The sequence below is a fragment of the Scyliorhinus canicula genome, chromosome 13, assembly GCF_902713615.1.
Source record: "Scyliorhinus canicula chromosome 13, sScyCan1.1, whole genome shotgun sequence".
In the NCBI taxonomy this organism is placed as follows: domain Eukaryota; kingdom Metazoa; phylum Chordata; class Chondrichthyes; order Carcharhiniformes; family Scyliorhinidae; genus Scyliorhinus; species Scyliorhinus canicula.
The window spans coordinates 124,176,828-124,191,498 of record NC_052158.1 but is presented as its reverse complement, the minus strand read 5'-3'; the positions used below and the strand labels follow the sequence as shown (position 1 = coordinate 124,191,498).

General features: G+C 53.7%; 1 protein-coding gene across 1 annotated transcript in view; it reads right to left on the bottom strand.

The window, feature by feature from the left end:
• The window catches only part of ccdc39 (coiled-coil domain containing 39), a 187,870-nt gene that overhangs the window by 98,006 nt on the left and 75,193 nt on the right, over positions 1-14,671 (bottom strand). The window contains exon 9 of the mRNA XM_038816334.1: positions 7,168-7,300. Coding sequence (XP_038672262.1) covers positions 7,168-7,300 — 133 coding nt within the window. The remainder of the gene's footprint in view (positions 1-7,167; positions 7,301-14,671) is intronic.

The window sequence follows — 14,671 nt, the reverse complement described above, 5'->3', positions numbered from 1 at the left end:
AGGTGGAGTGTCTTTGAGGGGTCAGGATGTGTCACTAATTATGGAGCATCTCGTCTCTGTACTGATATCCATGGTAATGATATGGCTACCCCAATAAGTTTCTGAACAAGCTGACCCGCAGGATGTTAATGGTAGGGAGCAGTTGATGATAGTTTAAGGGAAAGTAGCTAGGTCTTTTCTTGTTGGAGATGGTCATTGCGTTAAATAATACCAGCCACTTGTAATCTAAACCTAGATGTATTTAAAATCCTCCTCTAAGAGGTTTTCTCAATGACCCAAATCTTTTGAGGAGCAGCAATCACCGCCTCATTATAATTCCATTCCTGTGCTTGGGCAATCACTTTTCCACAATTTTTTGAAAAATGTTTAGAGTACCCAATTCTTTTTTCCAATTAAGCAGCAATTTAGCTTGGCCAATTTACCTATCCTGCACATCTTTAGATTGTGGTGGAGAGACCCACACAGACACGGGGAGAATGTGCAAACTCCACATGGTCAGTGACCCGGGGCCGGGATCAAACCTGAGAGCTCGGCTGTGAGGCAGCAGTGCTAACCACTGTGCCACCGTGCTGTCCTCCACAAAGTTAATATGCAGGTACAACAAGCAATTAGAAAAACAAAAATAGCTTTAATATCTATGGGATTAGTTTGGGCAGTTCTTGGCTCCTCTCCACTATGTTGCCTCAATAGCCTCTCCAGGTTCTATCAAGATCAGAAAAATAAACAGAAAGTAATAACATTTATTTTGTTTTTGTTTAGTTTTGTTAACATTGGTCAATGTAATTTGTTGGTAGCTTTGTACAAGATATACCATTAGGGTTTGACAACCACTCTCAAAGCTTTTATTTAAATAGATGGCTATACAAGAAAAGTATTTAAAATAAAATGGAACGGGGACTTCCGGTGTGCAGCATGGAGTGAGTGTGCACACAGAGACAGCTCCTGCCCAAGGTTACAGAAAAGAGCTCTTTTTTGGGCGGCATGGGTTGGAATTTCGATGAAAAGGCGTAGGTGAAGGTTCGAGGAGTACTTTCCCCCAGGAATAGTATGTTTCTTGGTTATCAGACCCTCAGAAACAGTGCAAGATTGGGCGGAAGCAGCAGCAAACAAAAGCCTCTACAAGCAGGCAGGCGGGGGAAGGGCCAGCTTATAGGTCTCAAGCTGACTTGAGGGCCTTTATGAAAGCTGAATTCTAACAGCAGTCGACGCTGTCCCGACGAATCCCAGTGGGGGAAGGTGTCTAGAGGAGCATTCCCCATAATTTATGGTGCTCACCCAGAGTGGGGCAAAGGAAAAAGCTGCAGCAGCTCCCCAAGAAAAGCAGGGGAAGAAAGACAAAATGGCGGCCGGCGGAACACCCGAGGACTGGTGGAAGTGGGCGCAAGAGCAGCAAGCCTCTCTTCTGCGCTGTTTTGCGGAGCTGAAGGCTGAGTTGCTGGACTCCCTGAATGCAACTAAAAACAAGCTGCTTGGGACCCAGGCGGCACAGGAGGTGTCTATCCGGGAGTTGCAGCAGCAGGCCGCTGAGAGGGAGGAGGAGGCCGTGGTCCTCGTGGGGAAAGTGGAGTTGCAAGAGGCACTTCACAAGAAGTGGCAAGACCGCTTGGAGGAGCTGGACGTTCGCACGAGGCAAAATAATTTGAGGATCCTGGGCCTGGTGAAGGGGCTGGAGGGGTCGGATCTCCCGTCGTACGTGACCACGATGTTGAGCTCGTTGATGGGAGCGGGGTCCTTTGCCCCTGGAGCTTGAGGGAGCTCACAGAGTGCTGGCCAGGAGGCCTAAGGCAAATGAACCCCCGCGGGCAGTGCTGGTGCGGTTCCATCGATTTAGTGACCGGAACTGTGTGCTGTGCTGGGCCAAGAAAGAGAGGAGCAGCAAGTGGGAGAATTCGGTGGTGCGAATCTACCAGGACTAGAGTGCGCAGGTGGCAAAGTGGCGGGCCGGGTTCAACCGGACTAAGGCGGTGCTGCATGCCAAGCTGGTCAGATTTGGAATGCTGTAGCCTGCGCATCTATGGGTGACATATAAGGACCGGCACCACTACTTCGCGTCCCCGGAGGAGGCGATGGGCCTTTGTACAGGCGGAGAAGCTGGACTCGAACTAGGGTCTGGGGACACACTATGGCCGTTGCTGTTTTCGCTGTTGCTGTTCTTCAATTTTGACAGGTGTTATTTTTATGCTGGTTTTCTTTTTGCTCTGTTTCCGGGTGGGTTTGTCTGTTGGGTATGGGTGTGGGGTATGTGGGGAACATTGGGGGTATGTGCTTTATATGTTCTCTTCTGTACGGGGCTGGGGGTTGGGGTGAAACTGGATTTTGAGGAGCTGCGTCAGAAGGGTGGGGTGCGGCAGTGTGAAAGCGCGGGCTTTCCTCTGGATGTCCGCGCTGCGGGGCAGGGGGGGGCGGAGCTGGAGGTGGGGGCGTGGCCTTCATTGGTTTTCTTTCCCCCGCTGAAGCGGTGCCAAGGAGGTGTGGCAAGAGGGGAATGACCCCATGCCGGGAGGAGATGGGTTTTGGCGGGAGCTGTCGGGTCAGCAGAAGTCAGCTGACTCACGGAAGTACCATGGAGGGTGCGTCGCGGCTAGGAGGGGTCCTAGCCTGGGGTGGGGGGGGGGATATCGGGTTGCTGCTGGAATGGCCAGGAAGGAGCTGGTGTGGGCCGGTGGGGTAGAGGAGAGGCGTTATCGCCATGGGGAACGGGTCAGGCGGGGCGAGCTGGCCTGGGGTGAGCAGTCGATAAGCTATGGCTAGCCGGCGGGGGAGAGGGGCAGGTTGCCCTCTGATCCGGCTGATTACCTGGAACGTGAGGGGGCTGAATGGGCCGGTTAAGAGAACTAGGGTATTTTCTCATCTGAAGGGGCTGAAGGCGGACGTGGCTATGCTCCAGGAGACCCACTTAAAGGTGGTGGACCAGGTTCGTCTGAGGAAGGGGTGGGTGGGGCAGGTTTTTCACTCAGGATTGGACGCGAAGGACCGGGGGGTGGCGATTCTGGTGGGGAAGAGGGTGGCGTTCGAGGCGGCTGAGGTGGTGTCGGACAAGGAGGACAGATATATTATGGTGAAGGGTAGGCTGCAGGGAGAGAAGGTGGTGCTGGTTAATGTATATGCCCCGAATTGGGATGATGCCGGCTTCATGAGGCGCTTGTTGGGCCGCATTCCGGACCTGGAGGCGGGGGGCCTGATCATGGGGGGAGACTTTAACACAGCGCTGGATCCCCCACTGGACCGGTCCAGTTCAAGGACGGGTAGGAGACCGGCGGCAGCCAAAGTGCTGAGGGGGTTTATGAACCAGATGGGAGGGGTGGATCCCTGGAGGTTTGGGAGGCCGAGAGCGCGGGAGTATTCCTTTTTCTCCCATGTCCATAGGGTCTATTCCCGAATAGATTTTTTCGTCCTGAGCAGGGGATTGATCCCGAAGGTGCAGGATGCAGAGTATTCGGCCATAGCGATTTCAGACCATGCTCCGCACTGGGTTGATCTGGAGATGGGGGAGGCGCGGGACCAGCGCCCGCTCTGGCGCCTGGATGTGGGGATGCTGGCTGATGAGGAGGTGTGGAGGAGGGTCCGGGGAAGTATTGAGGGGTATCTGGATACCAACGACACGGGGGAGGTCCGGGTGGGGATGGTCTGGGAGGCTCTGAAAGCAATGATCCGGGGGGAGCTGATCTCCATCCGGGCCCATAGGGAAAGGAGGGAGAAGAAGGAGAGGGAGAGACTGGTGAGGGAGCTCCTGGATGTGGACAGGAGATACGCGAAGGCACCGGAGGAGGGGTTGCTGGGGGAACGGCGTAGTTTGCAGGCCAAATTTGACTTGTTGACCACCAGAAAGGCGGAGACACAGTGGAGGAGGTCGCAGGGCACGGTATATGAGTACGGGGAGAAGGCGAGCAGGATGTTGGCGCATCAGCTCCGCAGGCGGGATGCGGCTAGGGAAATTGGTGGAGTGACGGATAGGGGTGGGAATGTAGTGCAGAAGGGGACAGAAGTAAATGGGGTCTTTAGGGACTTCTACGAGGAACTGTACCGGTCAGAACCTCCGATGGGGAGAGGGGGGATGGAGAGCTTCATCAACAGGCTATGTTTCCCAAGGGTTCAAGAGGAGCTGGTAGAGGGGCTGGGGGCGCCGATAGAGTTGGAGGAGCTAGTCAGGGGGATTGGACAAATGCAGTCAGGTAAGGCGCCGGGGCCGGACGGGTTCCCGGTGGAATTTTATAAAAAGTATGCGGATCTGGTGGGCCCCCTGTTGGTGCGAGCCTTCAATGAGGCACGGGAGGGGGGGGCTTTGCCCCCGACGATGTCGCGGGCACTGATCTCTCTGATCCTGAAGCAGGATAAGGACCCCTTGCAGTGTGGATCATACAGGCCTATCTCGCTCCTCAATGTTGACGCTAAGTTGCTGGCGAAGGTCCTGGCCACCAGGATAGAGGACTGTGTGCCAGGGGTGATACACGAGGATCAGACAGGATTTGTCAAGGGACGGCAGCTCAACACGAATGTGCGGAGACTGCTAAATGTTATTATGATGCCGGCAGTGGAGGGGGAGGCTGAGATAGTGGTGGCGCTGGATGCGGAGAAAGCGTTTGATAGAGTTGAGTGGGGGTACCTGTGGGAGGTGCTGGAGCGGTTTGGATTCGGGGAGGGATTCATCAAATGGGTGAGGCTGCTCTACGTGGCTCCGATGGCAAGTGTAGTTACCAATGGAAGGAGATCGGAGTACTTTAGGCTCTACCGTTGGACCAGGCAGGGGTGCCCCCTGTCCCCCTTGCTCTTTGCACTGGCGATTGAACCTTTGGCTATGGCGTTGAGGGAGTCAGGGAGATGGAGGGGTCTGGTGCGGGGTGGGGAGGAACATCGTGTATCGCTGTATGCGGACGACCTGCTGTTGTATGTGGCGGATCCAGAGGGGGGAATGCCGGGGGTGATAGAGCTGTTAGCGGAATTTGGGGGCTTATCAGGCTATAAGTTAAATTTAGGCAAGAGTGAGGTATTTGTAATACACCCGGGTGATCAGGAGGAGGGAATTGGGAGACTCCCATTTAAGAGGGCAGTGAAGAGTTTCAGATACCTGGGGGTGCAGGTGGCCAGGAGTTGGGGGACTCTCCATAAGCTTAATTTTACCAGGCTGGTGGAGCAGATGGAGGAGGAATTTAAAAGGTGGGATATGGTGCCGCTATCGTTGGCGGGTAGAGTGCAGTCCGTCAAAATGACGGTTCTCCCGAGGTTCTTGTTCCTTTTTCAGTGTTTGCCCATCTTTATCCCTAGGGCCTTTTTAAGAAGGGTGACTAGCAGCATCATGAGCTTTGTTTGGGCGCATGGGACCCCGAGGGTGAAGAGGGTCTTCTTGGAGCGGGGTAGAGATGGGGGGGGGGCTGGCGTTACCCAATCTCTCGGGGTATTATTGGGCGGCCAATGTGTCGATGGTGCGCAAGTGGGTAATGGAGGGGGAGGGGGCAGCATGGAAACGGATGGAGAGGGCGTCCTGTGGAGATACAAGCCTGGGGGCCCTGGTAACGGCGCCGTGGCCGCTCCCTCCTACGAGGTATACCACGAGTCCGGTGGTGGCGGCTACCCTCAAGATTTGGGGGCAGTGGAGGCGACATAGGGGAGAAGTGGGGGGCTCGATGGAGGCTCCGTTAAGGGGGAACCATAGGTTCGTCCCGGGGAACATTGATGGGGGATTTCAGGGTTGGCACAGAGCGGGCATCAGACAGCTGAGGGACCTGTTTATTGATGGGAGGTTTGCGAGTCTGGGGGAGTTGGAGGAGAAATTTGGGCTCCCCCCAGGGAACATGCAGGTAAAGGCATTTGCTAGGCGGCAGGTGGAGGGATTCCCTTCGCTTCCCGCGAGGGGGGTGAGCGACAGGGTGCTTTCAGGGGTCTGGGTTGGAGAGAGGAAGATATCTGATATCTACAAGGTTATGCAGGAGGCGGAGGAGGCGTCAGTAGAGGAGCTGAAATCTAAGTGGGAGGGGGAACTGGGGGAACAGATCGAAGACGGGACATGGGCTGATGCTCTGGAGAGGGTTAATTCTTCCTCCTCGTGTGCACGGCTTAGCCTCATCCAATTCAAGGTGCTGCATAGGGCCCACATGACTGGGACGAGGATGAGTAGGTTCTTTGGGGGTGAAGACAGGTGTGTCAGGTGCTCGGGGAGTCCAGCGAACCATGCCCATATGTTCTGGGCATGCCCGGCACTGGAGGAGTTCTGGAAGGGGGTGGCGAGGACGGTGTCGAGGGTGGTGGGATCCAGGGTCAAGCCAGGATGGGGACTCGCGATTTTTGGGGTTGGGGTGGAGCCGGGAGTGCAGGAGGCGAAAGAGGCCGGTGTGCTGGCCTTTGCGTCCCTAGTAGCCCGGCGAAGGATCTTGCTACAATGGAAGGATGCGAGGCCCCCAAGCGTGGAGACCTGGATCAATGACATGGTGGGTTTCATTAAGCTAGAGAAGGTCAAATTCGCCCTGAGAGGGTCGGTACAAGGGTTCTATAGGCGGTGGCAACCTTTTCTCGACTTTCTGGCTCAACGATAGGGTACAGGGACAGTAGCAGCAGCAACCCGGGGGGGGGGGGGGGGGGGGGGGGGGGGGGGGGGGGGGATGGGATGGGGGGGTGGGGGGGGATGGGGGGGATGGGGGGGAGGGGGGGGGTGGGGGGGGGGGGGGGGATGGGGGGGGGGATGGGGGGGAGGTGGGGGGGGATGGGATGGGGGGTGGGGGGGGGGGGATGGGGGGGGGGGGGATGGGGGGGGGGATGGGGGGGAGGTGGGGGGGATGGGGGGGTGGGGGGGATGGGGGGGGGATGGGGGGGAGGTGGGGGGGGATGGGGGGGTGGGGGGGGATGGGGGGGGAGGGGGGGGGAAGGGGGGGGAAGGGGGGTGAAGGGGGGGCGGACAATGACTATGTTTGTTTATTTAATTTTAATATATTTTTAAGTTCTTTTGTTGTTCGTTGGGGTTGGGGGGGTGTGATGCATGCGTCGATACGGTCTGGGGGTGTCGCAGTTATGGGTTGTTTTGTTGCATTTCATTGTTTGTCGTTATGTTTTATATTTTCTGTAAAAAATTCCAATAAAAATTATATTAAAAAATAAAATAAAATGGAACATCATTTGTCAAAATGCCTAAATGATAAACTTGTGATTTTACCTTAAAATTACCTAGAAGTTCCTCACCTTTGCAATGTTCTCTTCATTTTTCAGCATGTTCTCCATCCTAGCCACTTGTTCCTCAGAACTCACCATTGTTTCAATCGCAGCTTTGAGTTTTTCCTCAAGGGTTTTGTTTTGTTTTTTGGCATTCATTAAACTGCAAGTTATATCAAATAATTGTGATATAGACTATTCTGTCCTTATTTCAGGTTCAACTTTATAGTATCAGTTAGCACAAGTGAAGCAACTTTGCATGTTTTATATATCCTAAATTTTATAGATAATTAACGAAAGCTTGTTTTTATAACTGTTGATTTATTTGTTCAAGCTTCAACAAACCTTGCTAGTAGCCTATAACCCAAACCATGGCCTGGGAGCATCTTTTACTTTTTATCTTCCAAAGCAGGAAGCTAAAATCCATTTCCAAAGTGTTCTTTTTGACTTGAGGATTCACTGCGGCTACCTCGGTCTACGTGTGGCAAATTGGGGTTCCAGTTTGTAGGGAATACAGATTGGTAACAGGAATGGCCTCTGTTGCTGACCTCAAGAAAAATACTTCCAATAAAACAATCAAAGAAACATCCTGAAGTGCTTCACAAATAGGCGTGTTCAATAATATCATAGAACGGGATTTGTGAACCTGAGGTCCAACATTAGACGGCTCTTAAATGTTATAATGATGCCAGCGGAGGGGCGCGAGGCTGAGGTGGTAGTAGCTATGGATGCAGAAAAGGCCTTTGACTGGTTGGAGTGGAAGTACCTATGGGATATTGTAGACAGGTTTGGGTTTGGGCAGGGATTTGTGGATTGGGTCTGGTTGCTATATCAGGCTCCGGTGGCGAATGTAAGAACCAACCGAGTCCGGTCAGAATATTTTAGTCTTTCTAAAGGGACAAGACAGGGATGCCCGCTCTCCCCACTACTGTTTCCCCTGGCCATAGAGCCCTTGGTAATGGCCCTTAGGTCATTGAATGTCTGGCAGGGGATAGTGAGAGAGGGGGGGGGGGTGTGGAGCAAAGTGTCTCGCTCTACGTGAATGATTTACTTCTTTATATTGCAGACCCATTGGGGAGGATGGCCGGAATCATGGAGACACTGGAAGAATTTGGGCGGTTTTCAGGCTACAAACTAAATATGGGAAAGAGCGAGGTGTTTGCGATTCAGGCACGGGGCAGGAAAGGAGACTGAGGGAGTTACCTCTTAAAGTGATGGAGAAGAGCTTCAGGTATCTAGGCATTCAGGTGGCTGAAGATTGGGAGTAGCTCCACAAGTTAAATTTGGGTAAAGTGGTCGGTCAGATGAAAAGGGATTTCCGCAGGTGGGACATGCTCCCGCTGACACTGGCGGGGAGGGTGCAGACGGTGAAGATGACAGTCCTCCAGAGGCTGCTGTTCTTTTTTCAATGCCTCCCGATTTTTGTCCCAAAGGCCTTTTTTTAGAAAAATGAATGCAGTAATCTCGGATTTTGTGTGGGCTGGTAAAACCCCGAGGTGAAAGAAGGCACCTGGAACGGGGTCATGTGAAGGGGGGCTTGACCCTCACGAGTTTTATTAACTATTACGGGGCAACCAACATATCGATGGTCAGGAAGTGGGTATGGGGGAGGGGTCGGTTTGGGAGCGAGTAGAGGCGGCATCTTGTAAGGGTACGAGTTTGGAGGCCTTATTAACGGCACCCCTGCCGTTCTCGCCAGCTTGGTCCTCCACAAGCCCACTGGTGGTGGGAGCCCTGAGGATGTGGGAGCAATGGAGACAGCAATGGAGGAGTTTGAGTTGCCAGGTGGGAACGGGTTTTTAAAAAAAAAATAATTTTAATTCAAATTTTCACATTTTCACAAAAAATAAAACAGTAACAGAAAATTCTAAGTACAAAAGGAACAACCCCCCACCCCCCCCCCCCCCCCCCCCCCCCCCCCCCCCCCCCCCCCCCCCCCCCCCCCGGGTGTATACAACAGAGAAAAAATAAATAAACGCCCATCGTTGGCAAAGATTTAACCCACACGAAAACAAAGAGACAGCCCCCCCCCTCCCCCCGGGTTGCTGCTGCTGATGACCTTTCGATTTTACCGTTCTGCCAGAAGATCTAGGAATGGTTGCCATCTCCTGAAAAACCCCTGCACTGACCCCCTTAGGGCAAACTTCACCCTCTCCAGTTTAATAAACCCCGCCATATCATTGACCCAGGCTTCCTCACTTGGGGGCCTCACATCCTTCCACTGAAGAAGAATCCTCCGCCGGGCTACTAGGGACGCAAGGCCAGAACACCGGCCTCTTTCGCCTCCTGCACTCCCGGCTCCACTGCAACCCCAAATATTGCGAGTCCCCAGCCTGGATTGACCCTGGAACCTAGCACCCTTGATACCGTCCTTGCCACACCCTTCCAAAATTCCCCCAGCGCTGGGCATGCCCAGAACATGTGGACATGGTTTGCTGGGCCCCCAGAGAACCTAATACACCTGTCCTCGCTCCCAAAAAACCGGCTCATCTTTGTCCCGGTTATATGAGCCCTACGCAGCACCTTAAACTGTATGAGGCTAAGCCTCGCACAAGAAGAGGAGGAGTTCACCCTTTCCAGGGCATCCGCCCATGTCCCCTCCTCAATCTCCTCACCCAGCTCCTCCTCCCATTTACCTTTCAGCTACTCCACCGAGGCCTTGTCTACCTCCTGCATCACCTGGTATGCTTCCGAGATCCTCCCCTCTCCAACCCACACCCCCGGGAGCACCCTGTCCTGAACCCCACGCGGCGGCAGCAGAGGGAACCCCGCCACCTGCCGCCCGACAAACGCCCTTACTTGCATGTACCTAAAGTTGTTCCCCGGGGTAGAGCCCAAACTTCCCCTCCAGCTCACCCAGGCTCGCGAACTTCCCGTCTACGAACAGGTCCCCCAGCCTCCTGACACCTGCCCTGTGCCAACTCAGGAACCCATCATCAATTCTCCCCGGACCAAACCGGTGGTTCCCTCGTATTGGGGACCCCATCGAGGCCCCCACCTCCCCCCTGTGCCGCCTCCATTGCCCCCAAATCTTGAGGGTAGCTGCCACCACCGGGCTCGTGGTATACCTCGTTGGAGGGAGCGGCAGCGGCGCCGTTACCAGCGCTTCCAGGCTTGTGCCCACACAGGATGCCATCTCCATCCTCTTCCATGTTGCCCCTTCCCTGTTCATCACCCACTTACGCACCATCGCTGCGTTGGCAGCCCAATAATACCCACAGAGGCTGGGCAGCGCCAGCCCCCCCCCCTATCCCTGCCCCGCTCCAGAAACACCCTTCTCACCCTCGGGGTCCCGTGCGTCCACACAAATCCCGTAATGCTCCTGTTAACCCACCTGAAAAAGGCCTTCCGGATAAGGATGGGGAGGCACTGGAACAAGAACAGAAACCTCAGGAACACCGTCATCTTGACTGACTGCACCCTACCCGCCAGAGACAGCAGCAGCATGTCCCACCTCTTAAACTCCTCCTCCATTTGCTCCACCAGCCTTGTGAGGTTAAGCTTATACAAGGCCCCCCCAGCTCCTGGCCACCTGAACCCCCAAGTACCTGAAGCTCTTTTCCGCCCTTTTTAGCGTGAGCCTCCCAATCCCCCCCTCCTGGTCCCCCAGGTGTACCACAAACAGCTCACTTTTCCCAAAGTTAAGCTTGAGAAATCCACAAATTCCCGGAGAATCCCCATCACCACCGGCATTCCCTCCACCGGGTCCGCCACATAAGACAAAAGGTCGTCCGCATAGAGCGACACTCAGTGCTCCTCCCCACCCCGAACCAGCCCCCTCCAATCCCCCGACTCCCTCAGCGCCATAGCCAGGGGTTCAATTCCCAACGCAAAAAGTAGGGGGGACAGGGGACACCCCTGCCTCGTCCCTCGATGTAATTGATGTACCATCAATTGAACGCGAGACGAGTTGCTGAACAAAAGTATGGCTTTAATCTACTAGATGTTAGCCCTGCGGTCGATTACAGTAGAAGGACGACCGCCGGGAGTACTGGGTATTTATACACCTGCCCTGGAGGCGGGGTTAACTCAGCCTCTCGACCAATCGGGGAGCCATCACATGACTGGTCTCAACCAACCGGTCGAGAGGCACATGACCGACCAGGGCCAATGGTAAGCCGGTGTTCTGCACCAATGGCAGGCAGCTATGCTAATCATACCACCACATTCACCCCATGAGGAGAAATAAGCCGGGGGGGGGGGGGGGTGTCAATGAGAGCTGGGTGGGGGAGAACTGGTGGTATGAGTAGTAAGGAGAGAGAGAAAAAAATGTATCCTTGGATTCACACTGGCCTAGACATTTAGCAACAGTACATAGTGTCCATACAAGGTCCATGGTGGTGTTGAAGTTAAATGGACTCGATCAGCCTTTTCGTTACCCGTGACGTCCTGGCAGACCGCCGCAGGGCAGTTGGTGACGTTGGTTCAGCCGATGATGGTGGTTCAGCTGATGTCCTGGACTCTGGGAGCGATGGTCCTTGAACTGTCTCCGTACCCCGGGCTGGTGGAGATGCCATGGATGAGGAAGGGGTGGCTTGGGTGGGGCGCTGGGGGAAAAGGGGCAGGGGGTGGGTCTGTGGGTCTGTGGTGAAGTGGGGGGAGGCCGCACACCGGCGAGTGCCAGGTCCCGAAGGGAGACCGTGTCCTGCCGACCGTCGAGGTACTCCACATACGCATACTGCCTGTTAGCGTGGAGTAACTGGACTTGTTCCACCAGCGGGTCGGACTTGTGCACCCGCACATGCTTCCGGAGCAAGAAGGGTCCGGGGGCGGCCAGCTACGTCGGGAGAGGGGATCTGGAGGACGACTTCCTGGGGAAAACAAGAAGACGTTCATGAGGTGTTTGGTTAGTTGTGGGACAGAGGAGGGAGCGGATAGAATGTAGGGCATCGGAGATAACCTTTTGCCATCGGGAAATAGGGAGATCTCTGGACCGGAGGGCCAGTAGCATGGTCTTCCAGATGGTACCATTCTCCCGCTCAACCTGTCCGTTACCCCGGGGGTTATAGCTGGTCGTCCTGTTAGAGGCAATGCCCCTGCTGAGCAGGAATTGACGCAGCTCGTCGCTCATAAAGGACGACCCCCGATCGCTATGTATGTACGCGGGGTAGCCGAACAGGGAGAAGATGGAGAGGAGGGCCTTAATGACGGTCGATGTGGTCATGGCAGGGAATGGAGAAGGGGAAGCAGGAGTATTCATCGATCACCATCAGGAAGTAAATGTTGCGGTTGCTAGAGGGAAGGGGCCCCTTGAAGTCAATGCTGAGACGTTCAAAGGGGCGGGATGCTTTGATCAGATGCGCGCGCTCGGGGCGGTAGAAGTGCGGTTTGCACTCTGTGCAGATGTGGCAGTCACGGGTTACTGTCCTGACTTCCTCGATGGAGTAGGGCAGGTTGTGGGTCTTTATGAAATGATAGAAATGGGTCACCCCTGGATGGCAGAGGTCCGCGTGGAGGGAGCGGAGGTGGTCTATCTGCGCGCTGGCGCAGGTACCGCGGGACAGGGCATCAGGAGGCTCATTGAGCTTCCCAGGACGATACAAAATATCGTAGTTTTACGTGGAGAACTCGATCCGCCACCGCAAGATCTTGTCGTTCTTAATCTTGCATTATCGAACATGAAGGCTACTGACCGTTGGTCTGTGAGGAGGGTAAACTTCCTGCCGGCCAAATAGTGCCACCAATGTCGCACAGCTTCGACTATGGTCTGGGCTTCCTTTTCCACTGAGGCGTGGCAGAGTTCGGAAGCCTGGAGGGTTCTGGAGAAGAAGGCCACGGGTCTGCCCGCTTGGTTCAGGGTGGCCGCCAGAGCTACTTCTGATGCGTCGCTCTCGACCTGGAAGGGGAGGGACTCGTCGATGGCGCGCTTCGTGGCCTTTGCGATGTCCGCTTTGATGCGGCTAAAGGCCTGGCAGGCCTCTGTCGGTGGCGGGAAGGTCGTGGACTGAATGAGGGGACGGGCCTTGTCGGCGTAATTGGGAACCCATTGGGCGTAGTAAGCGAAGAAACCCAGGCAGCGTTTAAGGGATTTGAGGGTATTGGGGAGAGGGAGTTCCATCAGGGGGCGCATGCGTTCAGGGTCGGGGCCTATCACTCCGTTATGCACTACGTAGCCAAGGATGGCTAGACGGTCGGTGCTAAACACGCACTTATCCTTCTTGTAAGTCAGGTCAAGGAGTTTTGAGGTTTGGAGGAATTTTCGGAGGTTGGTGTCATGGTCCTGCTGGTCATGGCCGCAGATGGTGACATTATCGAGATACGGGAAGGTAGCCCGTAATCCGTAAAATAGAGTATGAGAGTAAACTTGCTCAGAATATGAAAACAGACAGTAAAAGTTTTTACAAATATATAAAACAAAAAAGAGTGGCTAAGGTAAATATTGGTCCTTTAGAGGATGAGAAGGGAGTTTTAATAATGGGAAATGAGGAAATGGCTGAGGAACTGAACAGGTTTTTTGGGTCGGTCTTCACAGTGGAAGACACAAATAACATGCCAGCGACTGATTGAAATGAGGCTATGACAGGTGAGGACCTTGAGAGGATTGTTATCACTAAGGAGGTAGTGATGGGCAAACTAATGGGGCTAAAGGTAGACAAGTCTCCTGGCCCTGATGGAATGCATCCCAGAGTGCTAAAAGAGATGGCTAGGGAAATTGCAGATGCACTAGTGATAATTTACCGAAATTCACTAGACTCTGGGGTGGTCCCGGCGGATTGGAAATTAGCAAACGTGACACCACTGTTTAAAAAAGGAGGTAGGCAGAAAGCAGGAAATTATAGGCCAGTGAGCTTAACTTCGGTAGTAGAGAAGATGCTGGAATCTATCATCAGGGAAGAAATAGCGAGGCATCTGGATAGAAATTGTCCCATTGGGCAGACGCAGCATGGGTTCATAAAGGGCAGGTCCTGCCTAACTAATTTAGTGGAATTTTCTGAGGACATTACCAGTGCAGTAGATAACGGGGAGCCGATGGATGTGGTATATCTGGATTTTCAGAAAGCCTTTGACAAGGTGCCACACAAAAGGTTGCGGCATAAGATAAAGATGCATGGCATTAAGGGTAAAGTAGTAGCATGGATAGAGGATTGGTTAATTAATAGAAAGCAAAGAGTGGGGATTAATGGGTGTTTCTCTGGTTGGCAATCAGTAGCTAGTGTTGTCCCTCAGGGATCCGTGTTGGGCCCACAATTGTTCACAATTTACATAGATGATTTGGAGTTGGGGACAAAGGGCAATATGTCCAAGTTTGCAGATGACACTAAGATGAGTGGTAAAGCGAAAAGTGCAGAGGATACTGGAAGTCTGCAGAGGGATTTGGATAGGTTAAGTGAATGGGCTAGGGTCTGGCAGATGGAATACAATGTTGACAAATGTGAGGTTATCCATTTTGGTAGGAATAACAGCAAACGGGATTATTATTTAAACGATAAAATATTAAAACATACCGCTGTTCAGAGAGACTTGGGTGTGCTAGTGCATGAGTCACAGAAGGTTGGTTTACAGGTGCAAAAGGTGATTAAGAAGGCAAATGGAA